At 41.6% G+C, this 25,292-nt stretch overlaps 1 protein-coding gene across 8 annotated transcripts in view; it reads right to left on the reverse strand.

Moving 5' to 3' along the window:
- Positions 1–422: 422 nt before the first annotated feature.
- The window catches only part of EBF1 (EBF transcription factor 1), a 391,381-nt gene continuing 366,511 nt past the window's right edge, over positions 423–25,292 (reverse strand). For 4 of the 8 annotated variants that reach the window (XM_060634863.3, XM_060634862.3, XM_060634861.3 and 1 more), the window contains exons 12-17: positions 17,936–18,001; positions 16,763–16,940; positions 15,941–16,120; positions 12,089–12,283; positions 11,679–11,747; positions 423–3,633 (exon numbers count right to left, since the gene is read on the reverse strand). In XM_060634863.3, coding sequence (XP_060490846.1) covers positions 11,680–11,747; positions 12,089–12,283; positions 15,941–16,120; positions 16,763–16,940; positions 17,936–18,001 — 687 coding nt within the window. In that variant the 3' untranslated portion in view covers positions 423–3,633; position 11,679. The remainder of the gene's footprint in view (positions 3,634–11,678; positions 11,748–12,088; positions 12,284–15,940; positions 16,121–16,762; positions 16,941–17,935; positions 18,002–25,292) is intronic. The other 4 variants (XM_060634867.3, XM_060634866.3, XM_060634864.3 and 1 more) reach the window with 1 other exon arrangement.

The following is a 25,292-nucleotide window of genomic DNA, read 5'->3' on the forward strand; positions in this document are numbered from 1 at the left end:
AGGCTCACTGGGACTAATTAGCAGCTGTATGTGAAGAGCTTGGTTCAGACTCGTAGCATGGAGGATGGCATTCTAGAATGGCCAGATCCTGGACTCACAATTCAGTCACTATAGGGGGATTGCACTGCTTGGCTGGTAAAATCGTTGAGGCTCCTGGCTCCTCTGTGGGCCAGTGTGCACATGTGCGCATCCATCTGCTGCCGCCAGAGGGCAGCAGTACGCTGTGCGTGTGCAATTTGCATCCCAGATTGGCAAATCCCCACGGATTTACAAAGAAAGAGAGTGGGTGTCTCAGGACTACCCAGATTTCTTCTCTCTGGGTGTCAACACTGGTCTGAGTAATTGCAAACACAGACCTTCTACATATGTTGGACTTTGGCTCATCTGAACTATTGAAATGAATACACAACTAGAAGCTGCCATCACAGACAGGAAGTAACTTTAATTAAATATTGTGAAAGTTGAAAAGTTTTTACAGCTTGAATTTTTGCAAAAAAAAAAAAAAAATTATAACAATCTCTACAGTAGTTAGGTTCTCTAACAATTGAACTGTACAGTGTGTGTCTATTCAAAAAGTTTGATAGGAAGGTGAAAGGTTAGTAGACTCAGAGATGACTTCGTTAAGCTGCATCCTAGTACAATGTGAGGCCAGGGCGTGTTAGGCAATCCAGTCATCCAGAAGCTGTATTTTTCCCCCAAAACTGAAATCTTAATTCTCTATTTCATTTTCCTCTTAAAGCCATATTCTGTATTTAGGGGAACATCTTTTACTTGTAGAAGTTTTGTGTTGAAGAAAGAGGGTCAGAGGGCCAGAACATCTTTTCATCTAATCAATATAAATAGAGGCAACAGAATACAAATTATACACATTTTAAAGGCTCTTTGGACTTTCAAGAAAAGTTCTAACCACTACACATGGCTGACAGATGGGTGGCGTTTGTTGTCAGGGTCTGAGCCGGACACCTCACCGGCTGACCATTCCTTCACAAACAGTTAAGGGGCTCACCAGACAAAATATGGCTTTAAATTGTATACATCTTCAGGCCAGCGCTTACCACACGAATTCAGACAACTTTTCTGAGTACCGAGAAGCAATGCGTCCACCTTGCTTACATTTTCCAGTTTTTTTATTATTATTAATCATCATTATTATTATTTCTCACCTTGAAAAATCAGCTTTCCTCCCCCTCCCTTCCCTCCCACAACCCCCCTCCCCCACCCGCCCCAACCCATAAAAATCGCACTCTGACAGTCTAGTGAAAACCATTGCAAAATCCATATGGGGGCATGCACAGTTGCAGCATTGTTGTAAATTTCTTGCTCTACTAGAAAAAGTTACATTGTCTTAAGGTAACAAAACAGTTCTTTTGTGCTTTTCCATTTCTTTGTTTTTTTTTTTTTCTTTTTTCTTTTTCTTTTTTCTTAGAATGTTAGTGATGACTGACAGTTCTGGTGCACAGTTACAATGTACAAGTGAAATGAATATGATTTGCATTGTTAAGGCATCCAATCTGCTGGTTTATATTTATGTGAAAGACAGAGGAAATATACAAGCAGACTTAGGAAAGAAAGTATGTTCATTGATTTCTATGAAGTTTCTCCCCCGAAATTCAATGCACAAAATGCGTCACTCCAAAGGGAGAGATTCCATGCATATTAATAGAGTAAAACAGCATTAGGGTTTTTTTTTTTTTTTGTAAGCTTCCAAAGCAAAGGATACATTTTTTTTAATCTACAGAACTAAATGCTACAAGAATAATATGCTACTATTTTTTTTTTTTGCCATATATTGGAAAAAACTTCTTAACTTACAAATAATACAAAAATAGACAATGGCTTTTGGGTGGAAATAAAAAAAAATTGAAGCATGGTTTAAAACAAAACTAAAAATAACTATAAATGAAATGTTTAAAAATCACATTGAAACAGCTAATACAACTGTAGGTGACCAAACAAATACGCACTTTTCACATAGCAAACGTACACAATAAAATAACCTGGGAGTGGGAGGAAAAGGAAGAAGGGGAAAGCAATGTACAAATTCCAAAGATAAATACATTATTTATATGGATATTTTACAAAATCCCCTTGAAAACAAAAAGCCTTTTAATTAACTTTGCAAGTATGTGCAAGCTAAAGGTAGTGAGCTTTTTTTTTTCTTTGCAAAATACGCAGTAAAATCTTTTTGTGATATTGAAAAACTGTCTTAAGACATTAAAATGTATAAATAGAACGACGACTTTGGCAAAAATCACAAAAAATCTACAGTATTTATAACTACATACAAAACACAACAGCAAAGAAAAAAATATCAGGCAAACGCATCCTCAGAGCTTTGCTGCGTCTTTGCTATTTATTCTTACTTTTAAGAACACTTCCCAGATAATGAGAGCAAAAATTCCATAGAACAGAGAACTATGTTTTGGAGCTCTCAACCTTCTTCTCCTTTCTCCCAGTTTCCTTTTACTCTGAATTCCAAAGCACTTAACCTGTCCCTCTAATCTATTATGTTACAAATGGTGAGGGTCACCGATAGAGGTGTCATCTCAAATGGGAAATCCGAAATACCTGCCATGTTGCTTTTGTCAGCTTTTGGAGGATTGGTATGAAGTCAGCATTTAGGATGAGTCAACTTTAAACTTGCAAATGGCGGCATGTGAGTGGGATTTTGGCTTGATGACTGGAGGGCAAAATGTGGAATTCTAATTCTGTGCCTGGACCCTGTTCCGTGCAGTCTCATAGGGGATTCTCACACAGTATGTGTGCCATCAAGCTCTCCAGAGGCCATTGGCTTCAGAAGAAGTTGACATAAGTAAAAGAGAGAATTATATCAGGTTTAAATATTCAGTTTTAACAATCTGTCTAGAGGCACTGGATTTTTGAGTAGAAGGGAAAAATGTGATCACTTACATCACTTTTTAACTTTCCAGGCTGCATTTATTTACACAGTTACTTAAGACAACAATACAAAAGAGATAAATAAGCTTGCACTGCTAAGGGATGGCATGTTAAGTTAGATATTGAAAATGCACTGTCTGAGCTAACTACCATTTGATATGCTTTAAGGCGCAAAAGCCGACCCTTAGTTTTCTAAAAAATCTAACTGGCATTCCTATTCTGTCCCATACAAGCTTTTTTTTTTTTTTTCTTCTTTTCTTTTTTTTTTTTTTACTTTTTTGTAAATATCACCACTTCATTCTCCCTTTACACAGCTTTAAAAACATCATAAATTAAAACATGGAGTCTTATTTATAGTGTCCCTTGTATACAGCTTTACGGTTTATAAAAGACAAATGATTGCAGAGTTAAGCTTAAAAAAAAAAGAAAGAAAATGAAAAAGTGGATTTGCTTTTATCAACACAGAATAAATATATCCCCCAAATACTTGGGAGGTACAACTTTTAACCAACACTGCACTTGCAGAACCCTTCCAATTTCAGTATTTGCAAGGTCGGTGATATTGTTTGTTTAAAAATCTGCAGTTATTGTGATTCCTCTTAAAAAGGCCTGAGTTAAAAGTTCCACTCGGGGACTTGTATCAGATTACTCTCTGTAGCAGAATCCAACCTCTTCATTAATAAAATTCTTCAAGGCAATTCTTTCACATGGGAGGAACGATCATGCCAGATATCGCTGTGGAAAAAGAAGACAAAAGTCAATGGTTTTGCATCCAAAATTCTCACTGAGGAAAAAAAAAAAAAGATGGGAAAAAACACCCACACACCACTATGTTGGTTGAATATTAGTCACAAATGTGCTCTCATCTCCCCTGGAATGAGTTTTTGTTAGAAAATATACATGTACTTTATTAAAAATGATAAGTCAGCCTGTGTATGTGTCTTTAATGGAACAGAAGATGCTAAACATCCTTCCAAATCTGATTTCAATCTTAAAATATAACTGGAAAGTTGCAGAGTTTGAATATCGCTGGGAAAGTTGCAGCCCCAAACCTTGCAAACTAGTGAGAATTTCCAATGTGTCCCTCTTTTTGCCCCTCCCTGTGACTTCCGTAATATAAAATAAAAAACTAGTTCATCCCACGGCTCTGTGCTATTTGCGAAGACTGAATACTAGAACAGCAATCTGAATGTCTATATTTCATCCCTCATACCGGGGAGAAGGAAATGCCAGCCACCTCAGGCCTTGTTCTGGGGAATATGAAGCTGGGAGAAAATGTGGAGGAGGAGGGGAAGGCAGGTTTGCATGAACCTGCAGGATGTCTCCTATACTACTGTTGCACTCAAGGTTCTGGAATGGTCTGACCACGTTCTTAGAAAATTATAGCCTAGGAAAGCTGGGGCGAGATCCTGGGGGAAACGAAATCAGTTTGGGGTAATCAAAAAATCTTTGGAAGTGCTCTGAGTTAGAAGCCCGCACACAGTGGTATTTAGAAAAGCACGGAATCCGACAGGCCACTGTTCCACCTCTGGCTTTCCTGCTTTCTGAGTATGTCTCCCAGAGGTAGTTACTTGTTTCCTTGAACCTCTGCTTCCTCAGCTAGAAAATGCAGTTAACGGTATTTGCAAGGGCAGTGATATTTTTAGGGTTGTTGGAGATTTAAATAAAATAACATATGTGTGGTGCTTGGCCCAGCGTCAGCTCCAGTAAAGACCTCATAGAGGTTAGCTGCTATTACTTTTAACCCATCCCTTCTGCTGCCAAACTAGCTGTGTGACCTCATGCTAATTGTTTAACATCTCTGGTTTGTGTTTCTTCTTACATCAAAAAGGCACCACCCCATACAGCATACTTCATATGCTGAGCATGAGGAATGAAGGGATGTCTATAAGAAAGTTAAAACAGTATGGCAACTTTGAAATATTTTGGGGTAAGAGCGATGCGTCCATTAGAAGCAAGAGGCAGCCATCTTTTGCTTCCAAAGATGAGAGAGAAAGTCATTGCCTTCTTTTTGTTGGCAACTCTAAATTTAAATTGATGTCCTTGTCAGTGATGACTGAGTCTAGGAAGTGGCTCTCTTCGTGTCCCAACTCTCAAGTCCAAAAGAATGTGCCTTTTTTAAAGCAAACCCCAACTACTACAAATCCTGCTGCAGACACGGGGAGGCTAGGTGAGCCCCTGAGCCCTGCAGTCCCCACACCCCTCTTGTTTCCCCTCCCCCACCCCCAACATTTTAAATTCAATTAAAAAATGTATTTTGCCAAACACTTTTTCCGTTAATTTTTAAACCCATCTGTATTCACAGGGAAATTTAATCCACATGTTTCTGATTCATATACACGTAAATCATCCAAATGTTGTTTTGCAAGAGCCGTTCTGCAGTCCAAAAGCTCCTGGAGTCTTTTCGTAAGCCCTCATAAGCCATTTTTCTTAGAAACAGGAAGTGTCTCTTGCCAAATGCAGGCCAACTTAAACCCCCAAAGATTCGAGATCAGTTGGAAAAGCAGTCCCCCTAAGATTCAAGTGAGCCTTAGATCTGACTGAAACAGGGAGCTCAGATTTTCAACCCAAGCTTTAACTTGAAACTCCAAGATGCTATAGCTCCAAAGGCAAGGGGGCAGGGGCTCTTTGCACTGTGACAGCTCAGCCCGGCTCTGCCTCCCTAAGGATCTTTCATCTAGGCTGGAGGTGGGTTCCAGCACCCTTATTAAAGACAGGTCTTTCTGTGGGAGTTCTAAGCCTCTGGCAAGAGAAGCAAATCTTACTTTTGCCTTCCACCAAAATCTACTTCGTGTGCCTGGCATTAAAGGGCAGTGCCCTATTGGACAGCCAGCCGGGTAGCTCAGGCAGTGTCAATACGATGCAAAGCAAAGCAGACAACTGACAAACTTCCTGCTGATTTGGTCAGTGGGTCTGGCCAACATTTATTAAGTTTATTAATTGGGCCCTGAAAACATCAGGATTTTTTTTTTAATTCTGGATGGCCAGAAGGAAAAAAACAAAAAACAAAAAAAAATAAAAAAGATCTAGCAATCTAGGGCCCCATTAAAAGTTATAAAGCAAAGCTAACTGATGTGCTAGTCCATAGCTAACAGTGCTTCTTAATCTGGATGACAGGGGGTGCAGACTCCAATGCCCTGGGAGCCCAGACTGGGAACATAAGTGAGCGATGTGCCCCGGTAGGGATCAAAGCGACTCTGCCAAGGGCATGCCTTCTTTAGAGCGGGCTCCCCCAACGCTGCTGTGCAGAAATGCCTGCTCACAACCACCAGCTTTTCTGAATTCTTTCAAGAGAAAATGGAGATCTGAATGTTTTAAAATACAAAACAGCCCAGTTTATACATGTTAGCGAACAGTTAAAATTAAAAACAAACAGACATATTGGAGGGTATCTAGGGGGAGGCTTTGGCCTGTCCATACCTTCCTACCGTGCCTTTGTTGGCCCTCAGACTTCTCGTAGAGCCTAGTAGACACCATGGAATCTCTCTCCAGAAGAAGACCCATATGTACCTGCACCCAACACTCTGCATAGAACACTGGGGTCACAGCTCCCTACATCTCATCTGTGACTTCCTAAACTCCAGGTACAGAACACTTCTTGATGAATACATTTTAGGACAAGATCGCTGTTTGTAGTCTGTAAGCTGCTATACCTGTGAAGAGACCTTTTTATAAAGTAATCCCACTGCATGACTGCAGGGAAGCTCCTGGGTTTATAGGAGCTGTTTTTCCTGTATCTGTGCTTCAATCCTCAAGATTACTTACGTGGGTGAGAGGGATGGGTGTTTGAGGCTTGGAAAGTTCCAGAAAAGCCGTTGGCACACTGACTCGCCCAAGTCAGGCCCATGAAGATTTCCACAAAGACACAACACTGTCAGAGAGTAACACATGCCAAACTTCACAGGACATCATCAGACCGAGGTGGCTCTGCCATTTTCCCCGGCGGCAGGGTGATCATGTTCTCTGACAGAAGCTCAGAAAACTATTGGTTTGAAAGGCCATGCATTTTTCATTAGGGTTTTCACATTTTGGTAAGAACAAAGACAAAATGAAAAGTTTTGCAGAGCTGGGAGAGTTTGGAGTGAGGGTGGAATGTGGTCTTCCTCGAACCACCACATGTGTAGGAATTATGAGCTAATCAGGAACAGAATAGGGGGAATATCTTGCACAAATTGAGCATGTACATGGCGCAAAAGACAACTCCACACGATCGCTGTGGGACTGCAAGATATCTAGAGTCAGGTAGGGCCAGCCAGCCTGAGCTATAATAAGGTGAGGAAAGAAAAAATTCAGTGCATGGGTACAATTTTTGTGAAATCACTCTGGTCTTTTGTTTTTAATTTTTCACTGCAGAGACTGTCCAGGACATGGTTAGGGTTTAAAATCACTACCCTGGGGGGAGGTCCAATCGCATGGTGACAGCCTCCTTGGGGCTGCCTCTCTCTTGATTAATGAAGTCCTCTGAGGCCTGAAATTGCATAGTAGCCATGCTCTAGGGAGCATAAGCTTTAGGAGAAGGGAGAGGACCTCTCCAGGACAATGGCTGGGCACAGTGGGTCACTCGAACCCTTGACCTATGAAAATAGACACACCTGGGGAGTCAGGATCAGTATTTATCAATGACTTTACCTAGATAGGAACAGAGAAGATTTCTCTGCATTTTCTCTTTAAATCCAAAATACAGCCACATTTTCCAAAGTTTTCCATGGGATATTAATTGGTCTTCACATTTGGAAAAGGGTTCTCTGGGCAAATAAGTTTAAAGAACTAAATAGAAGACTTTTTGTTTGTTTTGTTTTTTGTTTGTTTGTTTGTTTAACTGCAGGATGTCTCAGAGCTTTTAATAAACTTAGGTACACTGTGTCTCTCCAAGACAGGGATTCAGTAAGCACCACTTTCTAGATTTGTTTGACCACAACACTTACACTTTTTTAATAGTATATCTTCTGAGATTCCAGAAGTGCTGAGATAAGATTCGTTTTATCCTAAAAAAGTTTCTCAGACATATGGTAATTTGTCCAAGGTTTTATCTACCTGGTAAAGAAAGCCAGTTGGAATCGCAGTAGGAACTTTGAATCATAAAATCTTTGTAAAGAATGGAGTTTATGACTTCCTTGCTTAACCTTATCCCCACTTCTTGGCCCCTGTGCTCCGGGATGCCGAGTGGCTTGCTGGTTACTGTACATTACTCTTTGGCTCCAGTTATCTTTAATCCTCTCCTTGACATGATGCCCCCTCCCCATCTCCCTCTGCCTGAGTCTCCCTTGCCCTATCTCCAAGGTCCAGTTCAACGGCACCCTTCTCTGTGAGGCTCTTCTGAATTCCCCTTAATCTTCCCCTCCTCTGAATTTCCACAGGTGGGTGCCCAGCCTCTCCCAGACAGACCTGCCTGCTTTACTGTGGTGTTATGTTTCCTTTACCCCAGGGAAAGATTTTAAGGTCAGGATTCTGCAGTCCACATGGACCTCACCCAGTGGCTTGACTTTAGTGTGGCCACATAGCATAGGGGCTTACACAGTAATCAGTCTGCCAGGCTTTTAACCCCAGGCTCTTCCAATTTGCTAGCTGTGTACCTCTGGATGAGCCATCTTGGCTCTAAAGCTTGGTTTCTGCATCTGTAGAAGGAGGACAAGGAGGAGCCTACATCAAGGATGGCTGGGAAGAATACATGATATAATGCAGAAGCCAGGCTGGGAACAAGCCCTCCCATGCCAGCGGCTGTGACCATCATCATCACCATCATGGGAGATTGCAGTGCATGTTCGTTGGGGAATAAACATACACGCAGTCACTAGAGAAGGCCATGACAGGGCTGCTGAGAAAAAGGCCTTTAAGGAATTGGCAAAACAAACAAACAAACAAACAACCAGTACAATTAGTAGAGTGGTAGCTGGGGGTACACAGGTCTTTAAAACCCTCAACAGCCTAAACATGTCACCTCTGATCTTGTTTGTATGTCAATTTGCTTGATCAACACTTCTTTCATCACTTGCCCTGTCTTAATGATCACAGTTCTGAACTAGGAGGGCCCACATGAAATTACTATAACAATGAAAAGGAGAAGGAGGAAGGTCACACTTCAGAGGCTCTCACCACCCCCTTTCTGTAACCCATCTATGCCCTTTCTCCACAGACCAGCAGAGTTTAGAAAGCTAACAATGAGGTCATTCTCCAGTTACAGGTCTAGGAGCCCACGTCCCAGCGTCCCTTTTGTCAGGGGAGACTCCGAGACCTCAGGCAGGAGTTCCCGGGGAACAGTGGCACAGCGCACCTCCGGCCACAGGCATTGGGTACAGAGGGCCAAGGCGCAATTCCAGGCATGGGGGCCCTGGTGAGTGCGGCGGCTGGGAGTGGAGTGGGCAGGAACAGGGACAGGACAGCTTAGAGGAAAATGGTGTCAGTTAATTTGACTTGAATCTCTCTACTCATACCTCCTCCCCTGGCGTCCCTCAAAGGTAGGGATGTTTGGTACATGACTGTGTTGGGAAAAAAAAACAGCAGAAAGAAACCCCTGAACACATGCTGAATTAGAAGGAAAGGGCAATGTCGTCCACAACAGCAAATCCAGCACAAAGTGTGGCCCTGAATTTCACCTCGAACCCTCCCCACTGTGCAGCCATAAGTGAAAAATGTGACAGAGAGATGGTGATTCAGCCACTTATCAGAACAGGGGAGAATGGTCTCTGCACTCTTGGAGCCTGTGAAGACTTGGGTTAGAAATGCCCTGGATAACAAATGAACAAACTCTGTATGAGTCCTTGTTTTGAAGCCATTTCATTGTTACTTAAGAGCACCTGTACACGCACGTGTGCGTGTGTGTACGTGCATGCACACATGCATGCGGACACACACACACACACACACACTAGCAGAGAGATGTCCCCTAAATCCAGGACATTCTGCAGTTTGGGCTGAGTCCCTTCCTGCTCCCTGCTTGGTCTACACGGCAAGAAGAGACCTGGCCTTGCCTAAGGGCTACCTGCTTATGTCACCGCTGGCCAGTAATACAGCTACTGACCCTCCAAGAGCTATGGGCCTTTTCTTCTCAAACACCACCTGTCAGCTCCTGATTACAAACCCCATTCTACCTTATTTTGATATCAAATCTTTGTTTAACGAGGGTGGTGATAAGCAACTCAAGAATGGCAGATTTCTGCTTTCCGTATTTTTTATCCTTATTTAAACTAAAAGTTATACTTAGGCATTACATCCTTAGTTTGCCAGCTGGAGGTGTACTGAGGGTGACAAAGCATTCTTTTTAGCTGAAAAAGAGTCAGATTTGTATGAATGGGTAGCTCCCCTTTGTAGGGGTGGGCATGACGCATTGTGAATAATACTGTCTGAAATGTAGTTCCATTGTCAGATTCTTTTCCTCTGCCCTCGAAGATGGCTTTGCCAATGCATGTTCAAGGGAGGGACACAAGCATGTTTTACTGGGCATGACTTTGGCTGTGCTGGGCAGCTTTGCCAGCAGGTTTCTGAAGAATGTTTAGCAGAGCCTGCATGGAGTCTGAAAGGCAGAGTAATTAGAAAGCTCAGGTTCTGGAGTCACACAGTTTGGGTTCAATTTCGGCTCTATTATTTATAGCCGTGTGACCTTGAGCAAACTGGGCCTGAATTTACCCATCTATATAAAGGGAATAGTACTGACTTCATAGTTTCTTTGAAAGAATCAATATAAGATTATATCAATGTAAAGCATCCAGTACCGAGTACATGTATACTCTGTATAAATAACATAAACGATATACATATACATAACATACATACACATAATGTGTGTGTGTGTGTGTGTGTGTGTGTGTGTGTAAGAAACAGAGCTGAGAAATCCCAGATGGGTATGCAACCCTCCTGACCCCTCTCGACCCCCATGGCTGACCTCCATCAGTGAAGATGGCATGACAACCAATGAAGGAAGGCACTGTGGGGAGCTGTGTGGGGGTTAGGGGTGCAGACTCTGCTGGGGTTTATATTCATCTCCACCATTTACAGGCTGTGCCTTTAGGCAGGTGTTTACTCTCCTTAAACTTCAGTTTTATCATCCGTACAATGGAGATCATAATATCCTCATATTTCACTAGGAAGTTGTTAGGATTAAGTAAGATAAAGCGTGCTCAGTGCTTAGCACAGCGCCTGAAACACGGTTCAGTGCTAAATAAATGGCAGCTGATTATTTTATTGATCTTATTTCCCTGCCAGATGCCTTAGGAATCCTGGATGCATCCTTTTTACCCCCCTCTGAGTAATAAAGTGCTTGGGAGAAAGAAAGAGGAGATGAATTTTTGAGCTTGAGTTTGAAGCCAGCTTTGGCCACACACTACTGCCAGAAATCAAGCAATTTCATAATTTCCCTAACCTCGAGTTTTCTCATCCATAACGTAGGGGCTTTGAATGCCCAACACACGCTCCTGCTGTGAGGGATGAATGAGCTTGTGCAGGTCAACGGTACCAGCACGTAAGAAAAATGTAAGACACAGTGGACCCATTTTAAAAAGGGTGGTTTTTTTCCCTCAATGAATAGAGAGGTCACCTCAATTCTTGGTGACTCTTATTTTCCATACTCCGTGATGGGGACAAATATTGAACAATTTTAATATGACCCAGAATACTCTAGTCATATTTTGGGGGTTCTGGTTCCCAATAGTCAGTGTTGGGCCTTTGGTCTATAATGCTCTAACCTCAGGGCTCTGGTCAGGCCATGGCTCACCCACTCCCCGTGATCAGCCCCACATACGTTCACGCTGACACAGTCAACAGGTAGGGAAGGTTGAGTGACCTACTTCAGGAGAATGCCAGTCCCGGGAGAGACCCTGCAGTGGAGAACTTGCTAGAGTCCACAAAAGACTGGTCTGATTATGGCGACCACAGGGAATGAAAGAGGAGAAAAGAGAAATGATGACATTAGTAAGTGGAAACAGTATTCTCAAGCAAATCCCGGGCCTGAGCAGAATTGCTGGAGTTGAAAGAGGACTGCTCAGGCAACTCCAGTAGAGGAGGGATGCGTGGGGCTAGGGGCTAGGGCCCAGGGCCAAGGACAGTGAACACAAAGGAACAAAAGAAAGGAGGGCAGAGAGAAGCAGGCTGGCCCAAGGCTGATGCCCTTGCACCAGTGACGCATCTGCCTCAGGCCCTGGGGGGTCGGGGGAAGGGGGTGAAGTCAGGGCATTCTGTTGGCGTGGGTGGGGCTTACCTTGCAGGCTGTTCCCGTTGGTGCTGGTGCAGGTGGGAGGCGGGGAGGTCTGGGGTCTGACGACTGGTGCAAAAGCACTCTTCTGTTTCACGGCTGAGACCATGTTGGCTGGTGAGAAGGAGAAGATGCCCGAGGAGCTGCTGCAGTTGGAGGGGAGGCTTGTGGAGGAGGCCATGGTGGGGCTGGATGGCACGACTGAGTGGGGCAATGGGAAAGGAGAAATCAGCCTCTGCTGGCATCTTGAGATGAGGCCCTTCACCCAGCCACCCTGCTCAGGCCACCCTTCCAGCATGACCCTTCCCGAACTCTTGGGATCTTGTCTGATTTCATCACTTAGTACTTGGCACGTGCTACCTTTCATTGCTGGTGGTCTTTTATGTATTTATTGTGGGCCTACTATGTGCCGAGCAGTGTGCTACGCACTGGGGCATCCCAGGCCAGGAAACAAAAGTGCTCTCATTAGGGATAGAGTAGCACAAAATAATGACAAAGGTGAGCCTGCCAATTCTGCAGAGGCAGGGAAGAGAACCAAAGAAAGCTTCATGGAAGAGGAGTCAAGGGAAGCATTCCAGGTGGGCCTGAACTAAGGTTCTAGCAAAGTGGCTGGGGATATAAGAGGCAGGAGGAGGCCAGCCTGAGACAGCATGGTCACTAATGGAATGAGAGATGTGAGGAAGAAGGGTAGGTGGAAGGCCATGTGGACAAACAGACTGCCACAAGCAACATTTGTGGATAATGCAAAACTACAAGTCAAAGTTCCAAATTCTTTCTATCCCCCATGGAGCTGTACATGAATGCTTGTGAATTAATAGGCAGTAGGATAGGAGCTTTATGCAAATACTCACAGTCTAGTAGTAGTGGGAATGTGGATTATCGATGATGGGAGAATTTTGGCAATTCAGAGAGGGAGAAAGCCTAGTTGCTTGGAGACATGAGTTTGGTAGATGCACATTCTCTACCAACACGGTCCTTTCAGCCTGGCCATCCATATCTCGCTAGCTGCTAATAGTCTCATGGTTACTTCAGGAGACAGATTTGGTACAGAGTGAGTCCTCTCCACTCAAGACCAGTATTTTCATACACTCACCTTCTATTTCCTCCATCTCCTGGGGACAAGTATAAATCCTGCCCAGTGATTTTCAGGCATTTCATTGAAATTCTAAGTACTTCCTTCTACTGTATTATTTTTCACATTATGTAATCAACATTACATACTGCTTTATCATTCACAAGAATCTTCATGTCGTTTTCATCTTATGTCACTGCCAAAGCAATCTTAAATTCAGGCCTATTACATCCTTTTTATACCTGAGCAAGCCGACCAAGCTGAGTCTCAGAAAATAGTTCAGTGACATGCCCAAGGGCCATAGCTAGAATGCAGGGGAAGCCAGGAACCAAACCCAAATTCAGTGTCCTTTCTACTACACCACCCTGCAAAGGAAACAAATAACCAGGGGAAAAGGTCTCCTTCCCATGAGCCCCCCAGAGAGTCTAAAACGCTGTGTAGGTGGCTGGCCTTCCCTTGGCCTCTTGGCTGTGGAAAGTTAGGGAAGCGGGAATCAAATGGGAAATAAGCAGCAATTGCCATCAGGGGGAAATGACCCCTTGTAATCAGCCCTCGGCACTACACAATCCAAAGGCACCGAATGCTTTACGGAGCAGAACACAGAGCCGCCATCCTCAGAGTTTTCACAAACATTTTCTAAACTGTACTTTTTCTTTTAATGAGGCCAGCATTTTTATACATCTCTTAGGATTTGTAAATGTGAAAATACGCTCAATAACACCCATTTAAATTGCAAAACTCCTGCACTGGAGGTTTGATTTTTAAATATTCGTAGACTTGAAATCCTGCTGGTTCACTGAGGAAGGCAATTAATCTCGTTGGCAAATGCGATCATTATGTGTATTTAGAGGTGGGGAGTTTGAGGGGGGTGGTTAACAGAGGAAAGGGTGAAATATAGTCAAGCAGCTCCATTTGTTATAACGTTATTAGTTATCAGCCACCACACCAGAAAGTGTGTTCACCAGTGGAATGTCTTATTTTATTTTTTATTCTGTTTGGAATTTTTCAACATGAGTGGTTTATGAATAATTAAATATTATGGAAGCAAAAATTCAAATCAGCTGGGCTTTGTGTTTATTGTTTTATTTGCATTTATGCAGATAAAACCATCCCATCTGAGAGCCTATTTGAGAATTTAATACTATATTTGTGAGCACTGAGGAAATCAATTAATGGAAATTAAATGTTGGAAGTTTCACAGTCCGACAGATGCAATCTCGGGCTGAAGTTGCTGCATGTCTGCACCGGCTTGGGAAGACAGCAATCCAAGCCCCTAAATTGAATTGCTACCATATAGCAATTAGTTTATTGATTTAATTAAGAATGCCACCTTTTAATTTTCAGGTCATGATTGAAACATTTTCTGATTGAGTAGATGGGAGAACACTGAAATGATAGATCTATGAGAAACAACCTTTCGATGAATCAAAATCCAATGTGAAACTGGTCCCAAACACGGACTCTTGAGTAGGCAGACATAATGTATGCAGATTATTTGGGGAAATTATAAATGTTCAAAAAGCTGCTGATTCCAAACAGATAAAGTGGAAATATAAAATTTAGCACACACAGAGCATAAAAATTCACCCAGAAAGTAAAAGGCTCTAAGTATTACTTTCAGAAATAACCACTCTCAAAAGCCAAGAATGATCTTTCTTCTTTCAAAGGATTAGAACGCTCCACATTTCCAATATTAGAGACAGCATGGTTTTTAGGTTTTTTGTGTTTTTTTTAGCCAAGACTCGTTTTTTAAAAATAATGAATATTCTTTCATTTAACAACACATCTTCTATCATTCCACAAATGTCTAAGAGTTTGGCCTCATTTTACAAAACAGAAGAGTTACCCACACTGTCCAAGATAAACTTGGTTATCTATGTAAAAATCCTCAGAGGCAGATAAAGAGACTGTAGAAACACAGCCCAGGACATTTTATAAGTAAAGATGCCAGTTCCCTGAGGTTCTTTAGATACAATCTAAATGTTGCACCAAAAAATTCTTTAAGCTCAACTTCTTTAAGACAAGGAAGGACATGGCACCAAAAAAATAATTCTTGTACATGTGTGTGTTTTTTTTTTTCATCTTGCCAAATTATTGGAAAAAATAAAGTGGTTTGTTTTTTTTGTTTTTGTTTTTTTTGGTCGGTTGTTGTTATTTGTTTTTAGTACACATCAAGCACAGAGGAGAAAAATTCCAAGCATTTAAAAAAAAAAAAAGGAGTCATATTCCTAAAGGGAGAGATTTTAAGTTTTAGACGATTGGGACTATGCTGCAGTAGCAGCATAACTTATTATTATGATTCCATCATCATGATTCTTCAGGTTTACTGAACGTGCCTCTTGTGGGCCAGGCATCAGGACAAACTCATCACATGCATGATTTTATCTCACAACAACTGTACGGGATGGGTGTTAGTTCCTTCCCCATTTGCAGATGCGAAAACTGAGGCTTGGAGAGGAGAGAACTTGCCCTTGGCCACCAGTCAGCGACTGGTAGAAGCAGGAGTCAAACCCCTCCGCAACGGGACTTGAAGCTTGGGTCCGGGCGATGACATCACACCACTGCTTCGGGTTGCAGCACAGTTCTGGCCAAGAGGGAGACTTTGGGATGAGGAAGGTGAGCAAGGGAGGGCAGAGACAACGGCGCCTTTCACAGCATCGCCTGGGGCCAGGCCTTGAGTGGTGGGGGTCCTCAAACTGAGGAGACCTACACAGTGGGCCACACAGCGTGACGCCCAGTTAACCGAGCAACACGAACAGAAGTGCAGGACACACAAGTCTACTTACTGGCGTAGGGCGAGTTGGCAGCTGAGCCGTTGAGGAAGGTCGGAGAGCCGCCCAGGTTGGACATGGCGGCAGTGCCGTACCCGTTCATGCTCGTGGTGACGGAGTTATAGTTGGTCTGCTGGGGGGTGGTGCTCGGCACGTACCCGTGTGGTGACACACTGCTTGAGTTGCGGGTGAAACCTGAGGGGTGGGGGTGAAACCGGGATGAGGGTGGCATTCCTGGGAGCCTCGGGAAAGGAAGGTCTCTGTTTCTTGCCCCGCTGCCGCATCCCAGAGGGAAGGGCTTGGGTGATTCATGTGTGTGGGTTGGTAGTGCTAGCTCTGTGATTAAAATGGGAAGCGAGCAAAACACACATTTCTTAGGAGATCATAAATACTTAGCAGGGCCGTGAGAAGTGGCAATGCAGGGCCTATAAATTATCATTTTGGAGCAGAAATAAATCCCAATCTAAGAGATGTACCCTGGAGTTAACAGGTTCTTATTCCCTGGGCGAGGATGATGTGCTTTGGCCCCTCAGAACTTTAATTCCAACCCTCTTTGCGATCTGTCATTCATGGTTTATGGTGAAAAGTCAAATGGAGAGATGGCTAAATGCATGCCTCCTTTCTAGCCCCCGAACCAGACTGCCAGCTGCGAGCACTATAACCCAAATTCTACAGTAATATCTGATACACAGAAACTAGGAATCTCCCCTTTCGGAAAAAGATGTTTTTAAATAAAAATTGTTTTATGCCAAATAAGTGGTAGGGGTGGGGGGTGGGGAGCAGTCCGAGGTTGGGAAGGGGCAAGGAAACGGGGAGGGAGAGGAACAGGCTCCTGACCCTGATTGGTGGCCTGTGACGCCTCCGAGACATTCACAGCCAGTTGTCCACTGAAGGAATTCACGCCCATCATTCCCGCGTGGACCGAGGTGTTAGTGAGGGCCGGTAGCTGGCTGTGGTTACGGGGGACACTGTACAGAGCCTCTGCGATGTCAGCGGCCCTCTTCAGAATAATTTCCTGCAAAGTAAAACAATACTCCGTTTAGCTACCCTTAGTCATACTCCCAGGAAAGCCATTTTTTCCCCAGTGTTTACTATACGACAGGCCCGGTGCTCAGGGCTTCCAGTGCTCTAACTGCAATACCTTCTGCAACCTCTCAGCAAACCTGGGACAAGTCTCATCATAATGGGCCCATATCACAAATGGGGGATTGAGGCTCAGAGAGAGGCCAAGAGCTCACATAAGGACACTAACCTATTAAGGATAGAGCTGGGCTGCATAACCTTGTTTGACTGACTTTGAAAGGCCATTGTCTTAGCCCCATATTACTACCCTTCCATATTACTACCTTCCATATTACTACCCCGCATGTGACAGCATCATGGCGTCCCCCCGACCCCCACCCGGCAGCCAATAACACACAGGAACTCTGGTGGTACATACATACACACCCCCCCCCCCACACACACACACAGAGGCTACAACTCCTCTCCCGTACTAAAGCTAAGGGCAGGCTGTAGATAACTATCTGTGTCCCTGAGTATTAGTGGAACTGTGTCCCCTGGACACTGATTCAAGTCACACAAAAAAAGAGTGAATGATTGCCCAGACTCCTGGTTTCTAGAGCAATTTGAATCATATACATGGAGCTGCTCTGTGAATAGAAGCAGACAATTATAGTCAGGCCTTATCATTCTTTTTAGGAGAGGAAATTAAACCCCCTTTTCCTCCTAAATCTGCTTGAAAACCTGAGAGGAATAAAATAAAACGCTGGTAACTCTCTTCCTCAATTATGAAGTACATTCCCATGGAAAATTTGTTTTAAATGGAGTACCTATTCTCATAAGGAAATGATTCCATTGAAAAGGTAATAAGAGATTTACAAAATAAGAAAGAACGGAATAGCCTTATGTCTCACGTCTGGATGACACGGAACTCATGCAAGTGGTTTTGTGTTTTTCGCCCTTTTTCAACACAATAAGGAATCCAAGATCTTCAACAGTCGCGCTCACCTGGTTGTTGTGTGGCATCCCATACAGCGCTTCCACCAGGTCTGCAGCCCTTTTGAGTATTACTTCCTGTCAAGAGAAAAGCAGATACAGTCGTCTGAGTGAAGGCCACTTGTCCTCATCTCTTCACAGGACCACGTCATAGTCCCCTCTGGCCATACTTTGCCAACACACTGTTTTAAAGGCAGTAGCTTGGGAAACCCCAGAATGCTGTTAAATCACCAATTTATCCCTGTTCACATACACACTTAATTGAGTCAAAAGGTGAGCATCATTGGTACTGGAGGATAAAATACATCACTCAATAGTCTGCCATAGGCACGGTAAAGCACTCATATGTTTATTGCTGAATACAATTGCGAGGTCATTTACTAGATTACTACAATCGATGTCATTCAGTGCATGTTATGAATCCCTAAGATGTGTTTATTTAGTACTTAATTGCTTATTCCAGGAACCATGACCTTATCAGACAGGTAATTTTCGAGGGATTTCCAATCAATCTTTGGCTACTGGAAGCATGTAGCATTAAACTTCTTTTGTTTATCTCCCTTGTGTGGTAGAGCCATGACATAAGGGAGTGATGGAGTAAACTCACATTCTGGGGCAATGCACTGTTTGTCAGAGGCTCTTACAGAAGGATTCTCCTGCCCCCGGAAGCTCCCTCTGCACCAATTTTCATGACTGGCACAGTCTGTATCTTTTATAGCAATTCTTTGCTATTTCAGTACTGTTTGTCATTTTCCCCATTTGCGCATTCATTCTCATCCTAGATATATGCTCTGCTTTTCATTCTAGTTGAAGAAAAATGTTTCCCTCTTTTCATTTAGGTAGGCTTCTGTATTTAGCTTGTATGCTTGTTTCTAATAGCACACTCTACAAAAGTGTGTGTGGTGGTAATTTTTTTCATTCAACCAAAAGAAGTCACTCTGTCTTCATTCTGACCTAATTTTCTTCATATTCATTTAAACTGGAGTATGAAGAGGAAAGTTAGGCTTGTAAAATGGAGGCTAATCAGAGAACCAAACATACAGGCATGATTATCAGAGGTGATTTGCAAGAAGATATGTTTACTTTTTTTTTTCCTGTGGGTAAAGTTTCAAGAAGTTAAACTTTAAATATTTCACACAATAGATTTCTTCATTGGAGAAGCCATGCTATTCGATTTTCATATACTGTAGATGCTGATCAGAAAATAGGGATATAATTACATTCATTTTGCTGTCACCATAGCCTCTTCAAAAATCCTTGAACAACTCTTGAAATGACAAGCTTTTAGATACATATTAACATTTTTCAATTTAAAATTTTCTGTAATATAAGATAAAATAGTTGTCACACTGCAGTAACTACTTATGACATATATAATGTCCTAAATTCAAAAATGAGATAGAGGGGTTTTCACTTCTCAATAAACATTTATTGAGCCTTAAGCTGCTAGACCCTGTTTGTAAAACAGTTCAGTTATTTTTTATATAAGGAATGAAAAGCATTATATAATCAATGAGGTTTGAATCAATACATCCGAAATAACTTATTTTTTTCTTTAATGCAAGCTACAAGATAATTTACCACTTTTTGTTTGCCGTATTGTCTGACCACACCAGTTAATAATTTACTACGGTATGGGCACACTAAACCCTATCCCCATATCAAATTCGGCCCGTGCTGCTTTCACTAAAACCTCATGGCGCTTAGGAAAGATTAAAACAAAACGGGATCAAGTTAGTTTATTTACTAAGATTTGACTTCTCTGGGTCTATGTTCATTTATTTCTTCAAATAAATATTTATGCCAGTGTTTGGATTTGGCAGAGAGGGTATTTTTCTTTCTTTTCATTTTAGGGAAAAAACAAGATGAGGTGCAGTTGGAAACTGCACTTGTGAATTTCAATCTTGGAACACTATCATTGAGGACTCAGACCAGTGCTTATTTTAATTAATTACACAGAACCAGGGAGGAGGGAAGTTCAAAATAAACTCCAAGATCTTTAAAGTTTTTGTAAACCTGAAAAAATTTCAGCTACTAGTGTATGCTATACAGTTTACTCTCATATATTTTTGACTATAAAGGTTTTTCAGTGACATAATCCAATTGTTTCTTTTTCTGCTTATTCAATACCCAGAGCTCTCATCACCATTTAATCCTCTGAAAATGAAACATGTGAATCTTGCTTTATGAAGTTACATCCTTCTTCTATCCACAGAGCTGGGTTATGCTTTCCCAGTAGGCACACTGCCATAGGTGGGTCATCAGCCCTGCAGCACTTCAGACCAGCAGTCTTGTAGACAGCGAACCTGGATTTCTTGCCCTGAAAGTGATTTCCTTAAATGATACCTTGCCCATTTTAAAATGTCCTTCACTGCAGTATGGACTTTGGGATTTAAGGGAGAGCCCTGGTTCAGCTCTGCCATTGTGATTCAGCTTCTATTAGTTATTTCTGCAAATGGGAAGGAGAAAGGAAATTTCTGGGTCCTCTATGAGTTAGTGCAATGGACCTGCAAGGTGCTTGAATTTTGGTGACCAGAAAATTGCTCTCACCTCCATGTCATTACGCTCCCAGTGAACTAGCCCCCAAGCGTGTTTGTGTTGGGGATCTAATATATTGCCTTTCAATCAGAGCTGAGAGCCACTGAACACACAGACAGAACATGACGAGCAGGTCAGGAAAGCAATAAAGATTTTACAGAGCTGTCCAAGGTGCTAAATTTACTCAATAATGGGTTTGGCACCATAGTGTTAACCTCTCATTTACTACCAGTTTGAGGGACTAAATTGAAGTAGCTGACTTCATTTACCTTGAAATGTATATTTTATGACATTATGTAAGTAGATTGAAAGGGCACTGCAGTTTTAACAATTTAAAGGCTAAAGCATGTTTAAGATGAAACTTGAATATTTATTGTATATTGCACTTAAAGTATATGAATGTTAAAATGTATTGATTAAATTTGTAAAAGGCATTATAAAAATGACAGGTAGTATAAAAGATGTATGCCTTTTAAAATCAAATTGATAGTGTATGCTATCTCTTCTGTGGTCACAAGTGTAATTTTTTCGCAGTTTTATATGGTAATTTGAAAAATCTGTAATTTCACATTAGGAAATGATTGAGCCTGGGATGTTAAAGAAAAAAAAAAAAAAAAGAAATTTCCCATAAGGGGAAGAACTGGATGTTTCATATAATCTTTTGTCTCGGAAATTGTTCCTAAAGTCTTATTTTTTGTGGCATTAGGAGGAAGTATAGTATAAGGCTCCTTCCATTCTAATATGCAATTTTAATATTTCTGAAAAGAAAGAACACTTGACTAGTACTAATATCTAATTTTTCAAGGCATTTATTTGTCAGGAGAGATTTTCTCTTCTTTTCATAATGTTTAAAACATCTCCCTGCTTGCAGTTTAAAACATGAAGGTAGAGATTAGATTCTTCTAAGATAATTAATCCTATCCTTAGATTTAACAACATATCCCATTGGGGAATAAAGAAGATAAATACTAGTATCCTAAATATTGAAAAGCCCCAGAGTCTCCTTATAGAGCTAATGCTTGTTCTCCAATCTACATCCTGATTCAGACTATTTTTCTTTTCATGGCCTTGATCTCTTCTCTCTTAAAGAAACAAAAAATGTTTACTCCTTAAAATGAACAACTTTCACTGATCTATTTTCCCTCACAGTTAAAACCTGGCTTCCCCTGTCCTATTATGACCATTGGTTGACGATAACATGAGTGGGGTCTGCAAAGAAAAAAAGGGATAAGCTATTTAGAGTCTACAGAAACACTGGGGAGACTCAACTCTGAGAAATAGTTCAAGCCTAATTGTTATGGGTTTTTACTTATGTTTTGCAGCCTTTATAATAAAGATGCTGAATGGGCTGCAAAGACAGAAGGAAGATTCATCTTTATTTCCTATGTTGCAACCCCCTCAATTAGCAAATAATTTTTGAGCCTCTTGTTGCTCCAGTAGTCAACAAACTGATACTACTCTCCAGCACTTTTCAAGGCACATTATCTTCCCAGAATTAAGATACAGGGTTCTATGGGGGTTACAAGAGATTCTCCCCATCATCTTGTCCTACCCTCTATATCCAACCTCCTCTCCCTGCACATCTGAAGAACTGCTCTCTATTCTGGTCTAGCTAGTCCTCCCTAGCCTAGAAGCAAAACATTGGCTCTTTCCCATCTCTAGACCTTCACTCCTTTTGCCTTTCCTTTATCCGGAATGCTGGCTTCATTCTGTGCCCATTCTTAACGCCTTCTCGTCCTCCAAAGACTGGTAATGAAGGTGGTGGTGGTTTGGTAATGATAAAAATAACTGTTGTTTATTGAAAGTGGAACATTAACTCACCCAGTCTTCACAGAGAGCATCTTAGGGTACTGCCCATACCACCATTTGGCAGGTGAGGAAACTGAGACTCAGAGAGGTCAGCCAACTTTCCCTGAGTCCATATAACTGACATTGGCTGAGCAGGGATTCACCCTCAGGTGTCAGACATCAGAGCCTGTGCTCTTGAGATTTACACTGTTCTGTCAGAACTGATTCCACCTTCACTGCAGCTTCTAATCTCTCTTATTCTAACTCTGAAAAATAGTGCTGAATATTCCATCCAGCACAGCACAGAAGTAGATGCTGCGGGGTCCTTTTGCTCTGATTTTAACTATGTTAGTCTTCATTATCCACAACTAGACTGTAGGCCCTTTGAGGCCATGAATATCTAATCATCTTCTCTAAGCCCCTAGCACAATGTTCAGCAAAACACAGGCCTTGAGAAAGTCTCGTTGAAAAGTTTATTCTAAGATAGTTACTGGTTTTTTAAAGTACATGCTTAATTTATATGATGAAATGACAAGGGCATACATTTGGCATGGTTTATAAAAGCACAAGACTTAAATTTGGTGTTCTATTTGGCTCCAGACCTCTTAATCCAATATATAAATTCCCCAAGGTCAAGTCTTGATCACTGTGGGGGGTTTTTATGCCACTTTTTTTTTTCTTTTATGAATTTGTTCTTTTACTCCTGCTGGCTTGTGCTTACATTTTAATTTTGTGATTAATATAATGAATCATGTTGGGTACAGACATTATCTCAAGTTATAGACTGTTAGCAACATGAGATTGGTCTTGATATACATCAGCCTTTTATTAACTGTTCTCTTACACCCTTAGAAATACTTAGGTATTTGCACAGTCTTAGGAACCAGGCACATCATGTCTGATATGCAGATATGGCTAATTCATCTTTCTTTTGAGTTCATGAAGGTAAAATCTCTAAGGATTATTCCCCTTCCATGTGAATCTTCTCTTCAGTGTCTGCCCTCAGATATGTAGGTAAAAACTCATATTCACTGTCTACATCTAGCCTTCCAGGGTGAAGTGGAAGGTTCTCTAATTGTCCAATATGGTGTCCCTTTATAAATCCAATTCAATGTTTTGAGTAATTCAAACCCAGATGAGCAGGGGATGTGGCCTGAACTTTCTCCTTCACTCAGAGCATATATTTCAGCTCATAAAGCCAGAGGAATATCCACTTACCAACACAACGTTAATTTCAAATTTTAGAATCAGATTTTGAGATTCTGGGCACCCCCTTTGAAAATTAAGGCCCGGGATACTTCAGAAAATTGTGAGGACAATCTGTGCTTGGCTTTATGCTCTCTCAAGTGGGAAATGTTTTGCAGGATGTAGAAGAAAACAGAAGCTAACCTACAAAGTCAAGCTAAACTTGGGTGATTCCTGAGAAAGAAATACAATACCTTTCTGTCACTGCACATTTCCCTGACACCTATTTATCACCAATCTTCTTTTGCTTTATCGGGGGATTCAAGATGCAATGGGCCCAAATATCGGCAACATAAAATGGAGTGGAATGGCAGAGGCTTCCCCCACCCCAGCTTAGAGGCGATAAGCATCTATCAATGGAATCAGCATTAATTTCATTTGCCTTCTCACTGTAGAGTTTACCAATGGGTCCAGAGTTTGAACAGTTTACTCAGCTCATGAGCCTCTAAGTTCTAGCTCTTTCCCCATTTCCTTCTGAAAGTCTGGGTGACACTGCTGATTGGAACACCTGAAAACTGAAAAATTGATTGGAAGTTTCTCACAGCCCATTTCCTGCAGAGCTGGATGTACAAAACAATAAATACTAGTTGTACTGAGAGGTAATTTCTGTGGAGGGTAGTTTTAGATCCCAACTTCCTTCGTGTTTATTCAGCCAAATGGAAAATTCCACAATGGTAGACTTTGCATTCTAAAAAATCATATAATGAGGGCAGTGAGGGAAGGAGTAAAACAAACCAAAATAATACTTGAGCCCTGTTTAGTTTCCGATCCTCTGAGACATTCCTCAAATTTTTCATTTTTCTGGTAATATGAACTCAAAATAGAGCTTACCACAGAGCATTAGAAACCTTTTGTGCCACACTTTAAGCACTCTTTACTCAGAAGCCCTATGACTGAGAAGAGTCACTTACATCTAGCATCGATATAATTAAACATGTCTCTGTTGAAAGGGGCATTCTCATTATGGCTAAGGACCACTTTAGAGTAAATTGAAATGGAAAGGAGGAGCATAGATGAGGTGTAGGTAGCAAGTGGTTATTTCTAGGGAGGCATAAAATGCCAAATGTGTAACAATTATATTTTACAACCTTGCATTCTAAAGACTTCATGGTATTTTATTATATAAGAAGCTTCAGCTGAAGCTTACTGAATGTTCTAGCACATGCACATTGCCCATATTCTTCAAAGAAAAAATAAAATTCAAGCCACAATTAAAATCTGCAGAAATTTCCACAACAAAGGAATTAAATAATCTGAAAGGGTCTACTGCTATTAATACAAGAGGCATTGAAGTTGTTCTAGCCCAGTCTAAAGAAAATGTGGGGGGATTTCTGAACCTTCTCTAATTTTAAAGTTGATTTGATGTTCAGATTAAATGAGAGCACTCTTCCTTCTCAAACATATTATTATGTATCATCGTGCCATGTGGCTAGAGGCGCAGCAGAAAGCTTTGCCTTTGTTGCAAACATGGTATAGAAGACTTCTGAATCACATGAAATTAAAGTGGGTTGTAAGCTAAGGCAGCTATACCAACGTAAGACATACTAACTTACATGATTGACTTTTACAGTGGAAAGAAAAAGGCTGTTTTCAAGCGGCCGTTATTGCCTCAATGGAAAAAAAAAATCAATGAAAGTGAAATGAACAAGAGATTTTGTCTGAGTTGCAGTTAATACCACTGAAGAGCTATGGATAATAAAAGGTCAACAAATAAATTAGCCAGAGTGTTATGAAATGAATGATTTGGCTTATAATTTTATTGAGTGAAAATTGTTCGCTGCCTATTAGACCAGGTAAT

Source organism: Panthera onca, chromosome A1, assembly GCF_046562875.1.
Source record: "Panthera onca isolate mPanOnc1 chromosome A1, mPanOnc1 haplotype 2, whole genome shotgun sequence".
Lineage (NCBI taxonomy): Eukaryota > Metazoa > Chordata > Mammalia > Carnivora > Felidae > Panthera > Panthera onca.